The 14,059-nt window shown below is 34.8% G+C and overlaps 2 protein-coding genes across 3 annotated transcripts; one reads left to right on the top strand and one right to left on the bottom strand.

Annotated features, from left to right (window-relative positions):
* The first annotated feature begins 896 nt into the window (after window positions 1-896).
* On the top strand, window positions 897-4,669 carry LOC132171358 (Pentatricopeptide repeat (PPR) superfamily protein). Of its 2 annotated transcripts, none has more exons than XM_059582655.2 (2): window positions 897-1,103; window positions 1,587-4,669. In XM_059582655.2, the coding sequence occupies exon 2, from the start codon at window positions 1,820-1,822 to the stop codon at window positions 3,257-3,259; it is 1,440 nt and encodes a 479-aa protein (XP_059438638.2). In that variant the 5' UTR covers window positions 897-1,103; window positions 1,587-1,819; the 3' UTR covers window positions 3,260-4,669. The 2 variants fall into 2 exon arrangements, with proteins under 2 accessions (XP_059438638.2, XP_059438637.2); XM_059582654.2 differs by having other exon boundaries at window positions 1,574-4,669.
* An 84-nt stretch (window positions 4,670-4,753) lies between these two features.
* On the bottom strand, window positions 4,754-6,101 carry LOC132171359 (protein DMP4-like). Its single transcript, XM_059582656.2, has one exon. It carries the CDS (start codon window positions 5,695-5,697, stop codon window positions 4,933-4,935), a length of 765 nt encoding a protein of 254 aa, XP_059438639.2. The 5' UTR covers window positions 5,698-6,101; the 3' UTR covers window positions 4,754-4,932.
* Between the last annotated feature and the right edge of the window lie 7,958 nt (window positions 6,102-14,059).

The following is a 14,059-nucleotide window of genomic DNA, read 5'->3' as shown; positions in this document are numbered from 1 at the left end:
TAACCGTGTTTGGCAGGTCGACCCGATAGACACGAATTAACCGGGTCTTAAACGGGTAGACCCGATTAAGACCCGAACGCGATAAGGCCAAACCCAATACCTATTTTTTCGTATCGTGTTCGTGTCGGGTTTACGGGTCGTGTCAAAATTGCCAGCCCTAAAACAAATATTTTAATAATATAGGGAATGATTAAGGCAAGCTATTGTGTGTATTTTGACATAGGGAAGCAAAAAGTAGTTTGAATTTTTAAATGTAGGAAAAATGAAGAGGAAGAGCATTCCCAGCAGAGTCTGTTCCCTAAGTTTAGGGAATATGTTCAAAAATTACAAAAATATCCCACAGTAGATTCCCTAAATAAACCCTAAACATTAGGATTGCTACCATGGAATCCAATATTTTGAGTTCCACTATTGCAATCCTTATGATTATTAAAATAAAATAAAAAAATGATTCTCTCTTTTCTCTCCTCTTTCCTCTCATATCTCACAATTCTCTCTCATCTCTCCTCTCATATATATAATATAATTTTTTTTTTAAAAAAAAATATATATATTTAAATGATATAGAAAATGATTAAGGGAAGCTATTGAAGTGTATTTTGACATAGAAAAACAAAAAGTAATTTAAATCCTTAAATGTAAGAAAAATAACAAAAAAACTGCTGGGAATGCTTGCATTATCTTCTATTCTTCTGTGTGACATATTTATGTCCCTTTTTTTTTTTTTTTTTAAGCTAAAAAATGGATACTTTAATCTTTATGCTCAATAAAAAATATATATATATATAAAAGTGAAAGCGTAAAAATAGAAGTTTGAAGCCCAAGTAGCCTCATTCTCCAAAAGACAGCAACGACTTTCCCATCCCCACCTTTGCAAAGCCCAATTAAGTGCGGGCTCCTTCGTTCGTTCCCCTCCCACTCTCTGCCTATCGCTCTAAGATTAAAATTGAAAAAATAATACGGTCTCTCTGAGTCTGAAAATGGCTCCGAAATCTCGAACATTTCTCGGACATCATGGTTACGATTTGATGTTGGGATCAGTTGCTGCGTTCTAGATGATCACGATCTCGTATGCCAAGATTGAAGAAAGTTCCAACGTTCAGGTACTCTTCCGGTTAGCTAGTATTGAAGAAAGCCTCACTGCGGCCGCCACCTGCTTGATAAAATGCGTAACAGAGTTGTATTTACAATCACGTTCACGTTGACACACACACTGGTTTACAAAATGGAATCTTAGCTTCGGTTTATTGCTTTGTTCCTAAATAGACTATTTGGCTGCTTTATTGGATAGTAGAATAGAAAAACACTATCTTCATACGAAAATTGCCTGAAGATTGAGTCTGATTATATTTTTGTATGTATTCCCACACCACCACTGGTTTTTTTTTTTTAATATTGTTTTTTCAGATATCATTTTGTTTGTTGCTTGAAGAGAATATTTGTTTGTTTTATTATTATGGGTTTGACATATCAAAGCGTTTGGAGTGTTTGTAGAATTTCCAAGCATCTGATTCAATTACAACTTTCGGAGTTTTGATAAAATTGAGTATTAAGAAGATTTTTTCATTGTTAGTTTACTCCTACAGGTACCATGACTTTTGCATTAGGTCAGACTATGTAATTTAGAGAAGATTACTCTATTCAGGAGCAACTTGTTTCTGTACCGACTAACATACATTCACTGGCAAATGCCATTGGACATTGAATGTTGCAGAAGCGCATATCTTTGTTGTTAGTTAGTTTGTATGGATGCATGACATGAAAAGATAAATTCGGCTTCGTTTGGAGTGGGTGTTGTCAAGAAAGAGAAATTCCAGTAATGGGCAGTAAAACTATGTTTAAATGGTCAAAACAGGTAACACCCTCCCAAGTTGAGCAGTTGATACGAGCTGAAAGGGACGTAAAAAAAGCTATTCTAATATTTGATTCGGCGACAGCTGAGTATGCTAATGGATTTCAGCATAATCCTAACACCTTTAGTATAATGATCTCCAAATTAGTCTCAGCAAACCAGTTCAGACCAGCAGAAGAGCTCCTTAATAGAATGAAGGAGGAAAAGTGTAGTATTACAGAAGATATCTTCCTCTCAATCTGCAGGGCCTATGGTCGCGTTCACAGGCCACTGGAGGCCATTAGGGTCTTCAACAAGATGGAGGACTTCCAGTGCAAACCCACCGCGAAGTCTTACATTACAGTATTTGCCATTCTTGTTGAAGAAAACCAGTTAAAGATGGCTCTAAGATTTTATAGGCATATGAGAGAAATAGGTATTCCACCTAGTGTTGCTTCCCTTAATGTATTGATTAAAGCCCTTTGCAAGAACAGTGGGACTATGGAAGCTGCTCTTCGGATATTTCGCGAGATGCCCAATCGTGGTTGTACTCCAGATTCATATACATATGGTACTCTAATTAACGGGTTATGTAGATTGGGAAAGATTGGTGAAGCGAAGGAGCTGTTCAAAGAGATGGAGACAAAAGGTTGTTCTCCCAGTGTTGTGACCTACACTTCTTTGATACATGGTTTTTGCCAGTCTGGAAATTTGGATGAAGCTATTGGATTGCTCGATGAGATGACAAGCAAAGGTATTGCGCCAAATGTGTTTACCTACAGTGCTTTAATGGATGGTCTGTGCAAGGGTGGTTGTTCTTCACAAGCCATGGAACTACTGGAGATGATGATGAGCAAGCGCCTTCGGCCCAATACGATAACTTACAGTTCTCTGATTCATGGACTCTGTAAAGAAGGAAAGCTTCAAGAAGCTTTGGAGATTCTTGACAGGATGAAGCTTCAGGGATTGAAACCAGATGCAGGGTTGTATGGGAAGATCATTAGTGGCTTCTGTGATATTTGCAAGTTCCAAGAAGCTGCGAACTTCCTTGATGAAATGGTCCTTGGGGGAATCTCACCAAACCGATTAACTTGGAGCCTTCATGTTAGGATTTATAATATGGTGGTCCAAGGCCTTTGTACCAATGGAGATCCGAATCGGGCTTTTCAGTTATACCTTAGCATGCGGACTAGGGGTATCTCCATTGATGTTGGAACTTTTGATTTTCTAGTCAACTGTTTCTCTAATAGAGGAGACTTACACAAGGCCGCTCACATTGTTGATGAGATGGTGACCGATGGATGTATTCCAACTGAGGGAACATGGAATGCAGTGTTTCATGGATTTTGGGATCGAAGGAAGGTGCGGGAAGCTGTTGAACTTTTGCAGGTCAAGCTGATGAGCGAATTTGCTGAGCCTGAAATATAGATCTGAAATGAGTTCTATGAATTAGTAAGTGCTCTTTGTGTATGGATTCTATTCTTTCTAATCATCAAATTATTTGAATCACATTAGCATCTCTTTGAACTTCAGAATCTTAATTCGCCTATCAGATGAATGATACGTTTTAAATTGTAGGAGTTGTTGTTTGATGGAGTTTTATCATTAACATGCCAAAGTAACAGATATTGTATTAAAAAATGTATCAGGCTGTTTGATATTCTCTGGAAAACTGACTTGCAGTCCTTAAAACCGTACCCGGACCATCCTTTAGAACTATCCAATCAGGAGGTGTTGTGATTAAGAGTTATTTCTACAAAAACACCCTAGATGTTGGGACTGGAACTCATAGACAGTCCATGGTGTTTATTACGCCGATGAAATCTTCATGTTCTGATGGGAGAGATATTTTGTTGATTTTTGGAATAAAATAGAGGTGTGCTACAAAGTTGATTTCTGAATTTTGTTGCCTAACTAAATAGCATTTTATGGAATGTGCCTCAATGGAGTACTTTGGCGTAGAGCTGTCCGCTGTTTAGCCAGTGTAGGTTCTATTTAAGTGGGGTCCTGGAAGGGGTGGCTTGGATACAGTCCTCTTCTTCAGCATTTCTTTTGCGTGTTTGCCATGATTTGTAGATTAATTGGTATTGAATATTCCTTTTTCTTCTTCCTTCTTTAGTGAAAATATGTGTGTGTGTGAGCGCGTGCGTGTGTGTGCTATGTAAGAATTCAGAGATTCAACTCTGCCCTTTCTGCTTTTAGCTAAGCAAGCTTCTACTGGCATGTTGAAAACCTTGCCTTCCTACATACACTTTTAATGGCACACTTCCTCTTTCAAAACCCAGATTATCACTTTGGAATTATCAAATCAGCAAACATGCTTTATGTTGCTTGTACAAATTGCCTTGGATGAATGAGGTGATAAGTAATTTTCAGTGTCCAAATGCATTCTATGGCTTATGCTAATTCCTAGTATGTATTGAGCATTGACATGGCTGAAATGATCATTTTGCAAATACCATTTTTTTCCCTTTCTTTTTGACAACTGGAATATGGTAGTCCTTATTGAAACAATTGTGAAATAATTTAATCCTGTGGTGTCAATCTTCATTTTGGTTGAAGCAAGCACTGCAGCTGGTTTGCATGAGAAGCTCATGTGTGTGCATGTGAAATTTGATTTATGCTATTCATGTCCGGTCATTATCCTATTACTGTATTACATAAACTAAAATTTGGTACATTCTTCACTATGGATTTTAATGCATTGCAATGATCTGTGACTAAAAATGATTGACATTCATTCAAACTCACGCAGCATACACGAGAGCCCATTATTTGCAGTGGAATAGTGATTATGTTTTAAAATCCTACCCCAACCCTCTAAGTTTCAGTATAATGAAGTTATGAACTGCATATGTGATATATTCTGCTGAGTCACAATCACCTTTCTGTGTCAATATTAGCACTTTCTATACTTTGAGATGTATGAACAGGCTATTTCCAATTAACATAATGGTTAAGTTGCAGAGAATCATCTTATGAATGCACTTCAAAGAGAACATAAAAGAATAATGTTGCAGAATTCACATAAATCCAGAGTTTTATGAGTTTTGAACAGCATGGAGGTAGATCTGTAGAAACCAAACAAAAGAGGTTTCTTCTTAATTTGCAGAGAGGGGGAATCCAATTCCATGGCGCTGGGTAGGAAACACAACAAACAACATACTGCAAATTACACCAATTCCGACTGGCAATTTTGTGAGGATCTCCTGAGTCTCATCTGATGGCGTTGGGAACAAGCAACTTACCACGCTGTTATCAAAGAGTGCAACAGCTACAAATACCAGTATTGACATGAAGGCATGCATGAAATCTATGAATTGCAACCGGTATTTTGCAGCAAGATCAGGTGGGAGGTTGGCTGACCCATCAATGACCCACAGCCCCCGGAATGTGGCAAACCCGTAACAAATATTTCCCTTCTTGTCCTTGAAGCTGTCACTGAAGCTTAGAAGGAAACATGACACCCCACAGAGGGTCACAAGTGCAGCAGTCATGAACCAGCTGACCGAGTCACAGTCACCTTGATTTGTGAAAATGGGTGATAGAAGTTGGAAAGCAAGGAGTGATCCAGTAGGTAAAAGATTGGCCAAATGAGCCGTGCTCTGAAATGTCTGGCTAATGGCTTTCTGTATCAGTGTTTTCTCTTCTGTTTCGGTTGTATCTCGCAAGAGGGGATCTTTCAATTCATCGTGATGCTCGGAATTAGATTCTACCTTAATCTCCATGGCACAGAACCTTTCACTTCTCTTTCCCCTTTGTTTTGATCTCCTTTCAATTTGTATCCACAGGTTTCTTGCAAGGCAGTGTTTTATAAGTAGTGGGAAACTGAGTAGAGGTAAAGGGTGGGCAAGGTGGCTAGGCATGCCTTGCAAGAAAGAGCTCCAGATTTCAGGAAGGGGAGTTTGTCTACAAAAGCATTCATGGCCGTTATGAAACTTGTTTAAGCATTCTGAAAGTTGTGGCCCTGAGTGGGAGAAAGGGAAAGAGAGATTTTATGGTGTTTCCAACAGTAACTGTAAGGAGTAAATTAGGCACCAGAAGGGTTTTGTTGCTTGTGTCATGTCATTTGTTTCGGTAAGACGCAATATATAAAAACTGGACTCTTCGGGAAAACTTTTGTTTTGTTTGTAGTTTTAAGGTGACACTACATGCCTTCCAAGGTTGCACTTTTATTTTGTTTCTTTAATCAGGTTGCACTTGATGAATCTTACTTCGTGTATCTCTTGCACGTCATAATTTATGGAATAATTGGGATAATTGTCCACCACATTAATAAGAACAAATTTGGCAAGATTCTATGAAATAGTTATTAGATCATGATGTATCGCACGCATCTCTTGCACGTCATAATTTCATTAGCAGATAAGAATTAGTTCTTTTCTAGGCTCAAAAATATATAGCTAGCTGGCAGTGTAATGCAATCCTCCCTGTTATCCCTCGTTAAGCTTTAACATATTTTTCATCTATATTTTCAATCAATTTTTTATTTTTTTTGGTGGGTGTGTGTGTGTGTAGAAATATGTGATGAAATGTGGAAATTGGAGAAAATAGCATGAAGCAAGAGACAAGATTTTGGGTAGTTCGGCCTTAGAGGCGCTAGAATTGTTCTAAGAATTACGTTGTGTCTTATTCACTTGATATGTTTACAATACAAATGACACATCAGGTAAGATTTAATTACAATCACTTGTAAAAAATCACATGTAATTAAATGTTCGGTGCGCAAGAGACTGTGGAGGGAGCTTGGAAGCTTCCGGTAGTATGTGGAGGCACATAAACTTTTGGCGGCGTGTGAGGGTGCGTAACACTTCTATTTGTGCTGATTTTGATGATGTGACATAGATTGACCTTCGAACATTCAATTGATGGACTAATAGACTTGATAGCACGCTCAAAATATAGGGCTGGCAAAATAGATACCTGACAAATAAACAGGTACTTGTTTATCCTATACATATAACTACTTTTTATGACGCTTAGATGAACCTTATTATAATATATATATATATATATATATATATATATATAAGCACTTGTCATGACTTGTTTATGACCCATTTATCCTATATATATATATATATATAGGATAAATGGGTCATAAACAAGTCATGACAAGTGCTTATTTTGCGAGCCCCGACGAAATGCAATGATTTGAAGTATACAGTAGTTGAACACATGTGAGGAACGCTGTGAAGGATGCCGAAAAAAGGAAAGAGAAGGTTCGAGTTCACAAGAAAATAGCTTTGATACCAAAAAAAATTGAAAGAGAAGGTTGGAAAACAAAATAAAATGTATTGAATCAATGTGGGAGAGTTGCTATATTCAATGCTCCAAAAACCCATATGCGCTCAAACCCAACCCATGCTGCCGACCTTGGGTTCGGGCCATTGCTTATTTGTATAAACTTTTTAGAGCTCGGCCCACTTACACTGACTGGGCAATTACAGGAACCTTCTCGTGTATTCATTTACGCTAAGGCCCAAATGAAGCCCAGCTCTTCGGCGTTTCATCAAACCACCCCATATATATTTTATGGCAAATTCACTTTAGTTAATTATTTAAAAACTGTATATAAAGAGTGAAATTGCTAATTTTGCTTCTGATATAATTGGGCATGAAATTTTCTTGTTATCCTTTTAATTAGAGGTGTAATTAATATATGCGTTTTAGTAATTTTCTATCATTTACATCTCAAATATTTTAATGGAATAAAAAGGATCACCTCAAGTAGATATTTAAATTAGCAAGTTTAATATTTAAGGATTGTCAAACTCTTGTCACTTTGACAACCACCTCTTGTCACTTGAGTTATAAGATTTTCCTCAACGTCTCTTTTTATATATGCAACGTCACCAAAACATTTCTAGAAGGCTGAAATTTTTTATGGGACAAAAGGTTGTATTCTTAATCTTGTTGCTCAAACAATCTTTAAGTTTACTTCAGAGCTAGGCATGATTGGCTTTTGACTCCGCCCCGGTTTAGAGTTGTAATCAAGTTGAGTATTGAATGTTCAAGCTTAAGTCATTTCCTTTTCAAACAAATTTGAACTTGTTCACGAGCTATATAATTTACTTCTTTATTCCATATATAAAGTAATTGACATGATTGTTTAATTTTTTTTTTTTATTATTATTATTATTTTTTTTTTTGGGTAAATCCATCCTAGGTATTGTTAAGATTTTATTATTTAAGCAATTAGATTAATTAACTCAAATCTTAAACACTATAATCTTGAATCTATATGTCACTACAAGAAAAACCCTCATTAATTAGCGACCAAACAAATAGTGGCGACCCTAAAGTTGCCGCTAATGAGACATCATTAGTGGCAACTTTTAAATGTAGCCGCTAATTACCCCTCATTAGCGGCGACTTTTCAGTCGCCGCTAATAACATGATAAAAACACATATATAGATACACACAAATAATAAAAATGAAGTTATATATATATATGAGTTTAGCTCGTTTAGTAAATTAAATGAGCCTAAATTTTTATATAAACTCGGTTCATTTATTAAATGAATTGAACATGAGAGTGTATACGAATTAAGCTCAAGCTAGCCTATATATATATATAAACACACACAATTTTCTCTTTTATAAATCTAATATGGAAGTGAGTAAACTGGCCATATCTGAGGTTGATAGGGCAGTTGTAGTTGATTCAAGTTGTTGTTCTGTCTCTCATCTCAAATGGGTTTTTTTCCAATCCAAGTATTCTAAGCTCTAGAAGCCTTTCAGCATCAATTCAACTAAACGCCAAGAAAGAGCTTAATTCCTATATTCGAGAATATAATAGAAGAATATCTTTAATTACCACAATACCACATGAAATTGCTTAAAATTAGATATGCCTAGCTATTTTACAGTTCTAGAAGCAATGAATAAAAGAGCTAATATATATATATATATATATATATATATATATATATATATTCTTGACCTACAAGAGAGAACGTACGTGGCTTTTTGTAGGTCTATATGGACAGTAATATTCAAGCTTTTGGATTTTGGCCTTTGAAATTTCTATAGGAAGAAGAATATTACTGTCCATATAGACCTACAAACGCCACGTACGTTCTCTCTTGTGGGTCAAGAGTTTCTTACTAGAGTCTATTAATGCTTTCTTTTTATATTTATATATAATAATAAAGATAATAATAATAATACCTGGAGGAGATATATCCAAATCACAAGAAGCAAACTATATTGTTTTTGTGATTATTGAATTAAAATAAAATGACTTTTCTGTTCAACAAATTAAACTAAATAATTACTGCGAAAGAGACATAAGTAAATAATCAATGTTGTCTGTCCAACCGCTTCGACCATCCTTGACTAAACATTATTTACTTAATTTGCTAACCTCATGTTGAAAAGGTTTGTGATTCTGTCGTTTAGCATAATTTTAATCCTTCAAATGTGACGGAATTCTTTTTTTTTTTTTTTTTTTTTTTTTTTTTTTTTATACATATCTGCAACAAGAGGGGGAAGAAGGATTCGAACTAGTAACCTCTGCTTCATTAGGCGTGATCCTAACCGATTGAGTTAGCTCTTGAAAACGACAAAATTCTTATTTTGCTTGAAACAATTAATTATGGCAACGATACCACCTAAAATGCTATTTTTTTTTTCCCTCTCATCATTCCCAAGTTCAATATGGTGTCCACCAATTGAATTTATAATACAACAAATATATAAACGGCTAATATTTTGTGTCAATTGGTATGATATAAATATAATAAATTAGTGTGAAGAGTATTAGAAATGGATCTTGGGCCTAACTCAACCCAAAAGTTAGCTCAAGAGTTGAGATTTCTCCTCACCTTATAAATGGTCAATCTCCTTAATACCCAGACAATGTTGGACTTTCAACACGCCCCTTCACATGTGGCGGGAGGACATCCAAGCCAACACGTGCGACAATGGGTGACGGTAGGCCACAGCCAATTGGACTAGGCTCTGATACTATATTAGAAATAGATCTTGGGTCTAACTCAACCCAAAAGCTAGCTTAAGAGTTGAGGTTTCCTCTCACCTTATAAATGGTCAATCTCCTTAATACTCAAACAACGTGGGACTTCTAACAAAGAGTAACATTATTTGTAAATATTTTTATAATGAAAAAAAAAAAAAAAAAAAAAAGAAGAAAGTTGCCCCATGCATATCGATCTCCCCATCATCATTGGATTCCATTTTAATTCTATTATATATAGAAAGAAAACTCTTGCATATATATTAAATCAGCAGAAATTAGGAATGATTAACGATTCCCAATAAAAAGGTTAATTAACACAAAAGATTTTTTTGATAGAAGTAGGTCCAAACTCCTAGAATATTATTGACGTTCTCATTATATTCTGAATATGCAACGAGGTTATTCTGTTTAAAAATCCTTTATTTTTTATTTTTAAATTTTCATGGGAAGATTCCATGAATATTAGAATGCAGAAACTGGTCTACAGGGTTAGGTAGCTGTTTGCTAGATAGAGATATCATGAAGAATATTGTATTTTATTGAGAAATTCGAGACCATCCAATAAGATAATAAATAAAAATAAATAAGATTATTTATTTGGGTCATTAGGCAATCATTATAAGGTTGAGCTGAATCTAAACTCAATAAATTAATAAACTACATATAACAAAATACCACCCACCATCTGCCTTTTTCTGACATGTTGGTCAGTGGAAGTTACTGTGTATTTTCAGTATCCCATATATAATTGATTATTAATTGAATATTTTCTTTTTCAAAACATATTATCTTAATTACCTTTGTGTTTCGACACCATTTTATAGTTGACTTGCTGTTGGTGCTGGTGGTGTTTAGTTTTCTTCAATCATAATTTTGTTCTAATTAAGATGTTCATTTGATGCTGTTTTGTTTTCTTCTGCCGGAATTACGAGATCAAGTCATTATGACTAAAACCGTGTTTACGGTGTTTGTTGCTTCTAAATTATGTTTTCAATATCGACCAAATAATAACACCATCAAAATGGACCCTAGCCACGAAACTTTGTCTCTTGAGGAGCTTCAAGTTCATGCTCTGTTTTCCAAAATTCCCCTGTTGTCTAAGCAGCTTTAATTTTACGGCATAATTCGTATTTGTGTGTTAAGTTATGAATATAAAAATATATACGTCAATCATAATTCGATTTATTTAATTAAATGAGTTAGACTCATTAACGTTAATCACTAATTTCATGTTAAGTTCGCAGGTTTATAAAAAATTATGAGTCTTAAATGTCGAAACATGCGTATAAGATTATATGAACCAACTCTAATATAACCTATTTAATTAAACAAATTCCAATCATTAACTCTAACACACTAATTTAATATTAAATTTATATTAAATTTGCAAATCGTGTTAAAAATTGACAATAATACTAAAAATTACTACCTTGCTCATTAAACAGAAAAGCGAAAACAATTTTGTTGGGGATAAAATTCACTATAGGTCCCACTCAAGTAATCTCATTCAGATAAACTACAACTACATAGAGTTTTACAATAATTCAGCAACTCCAGATATTTCAAAAAAACTATCTCTCAACCACTACTTGAACGTATCAACCACCAAATGAGCATGAAAAAACCATAATCTCTTAACCACCTTCCACTATCTCTCAACACTAGATGAACGCTAAACGACTGTATGAAAAATGGTTACCTAGCTAAAACCCTATAAAAGACATGCAATACATGTGGTAGGGGGATCAATCCATCTCCAAAAACCCTACCTCATTGTATATTTTCACCCCAAACAATAATGTTATAACTTAAGCATCGTAGTTTTTTCGGTCTCTGGACCGACGTATCCTTTAACGCTTTTATTATTTTGCAGGTAATCCTTCACTAAAAACACCATACCAGAAATTGCTCTAACAAATTTGCTACATCTAACATCCCCATCTATAAAATGTTCTCTTTTATTTTTGTGCCATGTACAAATTTAAATATATTTCGTACAAATAAAAAAGGTGATCCCTTTTAATTACCAATCATAAGAAAGAGAGATTGAGAGAGAAAAGGTGATGAAGATTGAAGGGTATGGTGGTGTGATGATGATGATGAATGGAGCACACTTTTGCATATATATATACACCTCATACATACCAGATTTGCACGCACAAGCATGTTGATAGGGAATTGATCTTTTTGCCTCAGCTTCCCTCAATTTGAGGACGGGTAGGGAAAATGTCATGATGACATACCCATGATCATGCTTTCATAATGGGCATGCTGTCTATATAACGCTTTCAGACCATAATTGCCCTTTTCATTATGGCTCACAACAAAGAAAAAAAAAAAAAAAAACATTGAGCTATTTGCCTTTATCTTTTTCCTCACATACCTTACAACAATGAGTATTTTGTCATATGTTCTTGTTAATAAAAGAAATTGCCATTATCCTTATGCTATTTTATTGTTGGACGAAAGTTTTATACATTAGGTTGACTGAGCCCTATAAAATGTTACGTGTCTCTTAAACATGTAAGAAAAGTACATATTTTTTTTTAATTCAACCCATTAAACTGTTGTGTTCAAAATGTATGCAAAAATCAAATACTTTATTACAAATGAATGTGAGAATCATATGCATTTTGGATATATGTCAATTTAAGTTAAGAATTTACTTTAACTTAATTTAGAGAAAAACTTTATCTTTTATTCTCCTAGTATATAGTTGACGTTAAGCTTGTTTGAGCTCCCGTTCCCGCAAGTTATATCCCCACCTCTCCTACATATGACTATACAATCATATGTATGCTTACCACATCTGCGTTGCATCCAAGGGGTAAGTCTCAATCTAAGTATTCAATAGCCTAGCAATTTTTAACATCATCCATGAATCCAATACAAAGCTGACGGATTAGGGTTGGAGGATCTAACGCGTTTAATTAAATAAGTCGAGATATGCTTAATGTATATAATCTTATACACATGCCTCGACGTTACTTGATCCTCACAAACAACATTTGAGCTGACAATTTTTTATATAACTCGCAAACTTAACACGAACCCAACTCAAAATTAGTGGGTTATAGTGGATGAGCTAATCTGACTCATTTAATTAAATATGTCAGATTCTGGTTAACCTATATATATGGGGAAAATACATTTTTTACTCCTCTGAACTATTCACTCATTTGCACTTTAACCTCCAATGTTTAAAAAGTGACACTTGACTCCTTCAAACTTTCAAATTGTTGTAATTCGACCATTCTGACTTCTTTTTTTTTTTTTTTTTTTTCTTAAAATGCCGCAATCCCAAGTTAAAAAATAAAAACAAAAAAATAAATCAAAGCCACGGACCGGACACCTCTTAATTTTTAATTTTCTTTTTATCAATCCATCATTTCATTTCCATGAAAATAATGTGATTCTAAAATTTCACGTGTTTCTGGCTCCGACAAAGGATACATGCAAATGCATCACAAGAGTTCCTAGTTTAGGGTCTGTACCTGAGTAACATCACCACTGAGTTCTGATGCAGACTCCACACCCTACTGGCTACTATACATATCTGAGGCATTGTCTCTTTTCCTGAGCTATCTAGCTAGAGTCTTGTTGAATGAATTTTATGGAAATTGTCTCTTTTTATATTATCACTGTTACTATTATTTTGTCTCTTCTTTAATTACTTTATGGTTCTAGGGTCTCAGAAGCTTGGGACCCAGGTCTAAAATGTGGCTTGTTTTCTACCCATCAAATTCGTGCCATTGCCACCCAAATGCCACCATCCGTGATTCGATGGAGACTGGAGAGGATAAGTTCGGCAGAACGATCGAGTAAGACCAAAAGCAACGAAATCCATTGTAAGAGTAGCTATCAAATATCAATCAACCATTTTTTTTCGTGAGGAATTTGGCTCTTTCTGACATTTTTTTATAATTTTTTTTAGCATATTAGTATTTCTTTTACGAAATATAAGTAAAAAATAGGAAATGTATAATACTTCAGTGTCATATTAAAAAGACGAATAATCCATATAAAAAGAATTAAAACGGGTCTTCTTTATTTCAAATGAAATGGAAAGGAACCCGTGAGGCAAAAGGATGGGACAAAATTGTTCTAATTTTAAAAGATTAGGACAATTTTATCATAATTTTTACACCTTTTTGCCTAAATGACTTATCTCAATTTCATTTGAAATTCCATATATATTAAAGTAGGTAGTTTATAAACATTCATGAGTTTTAAGTTTCATATTGCT

Source organism: Corylus avellana, chromosome 1 (assembly GCF_965113065.1).
Source record: "Corylus avellana chromosome 1, dhCorAvel1.hap1.2, whole genome shotgun sequence".
Taxonomy (NCBI): domain Eukaryota; kingdom Viridiplantae; phylum Streptophyta; class Magnoliopsida; order Fagales; family Betulaceae; genus Corylus; species Corylus avellana.
Note: the sequence above shows the minus strand (reverse complement) of the source record. Positions and strands in the feature narration are given on the sequence as shown.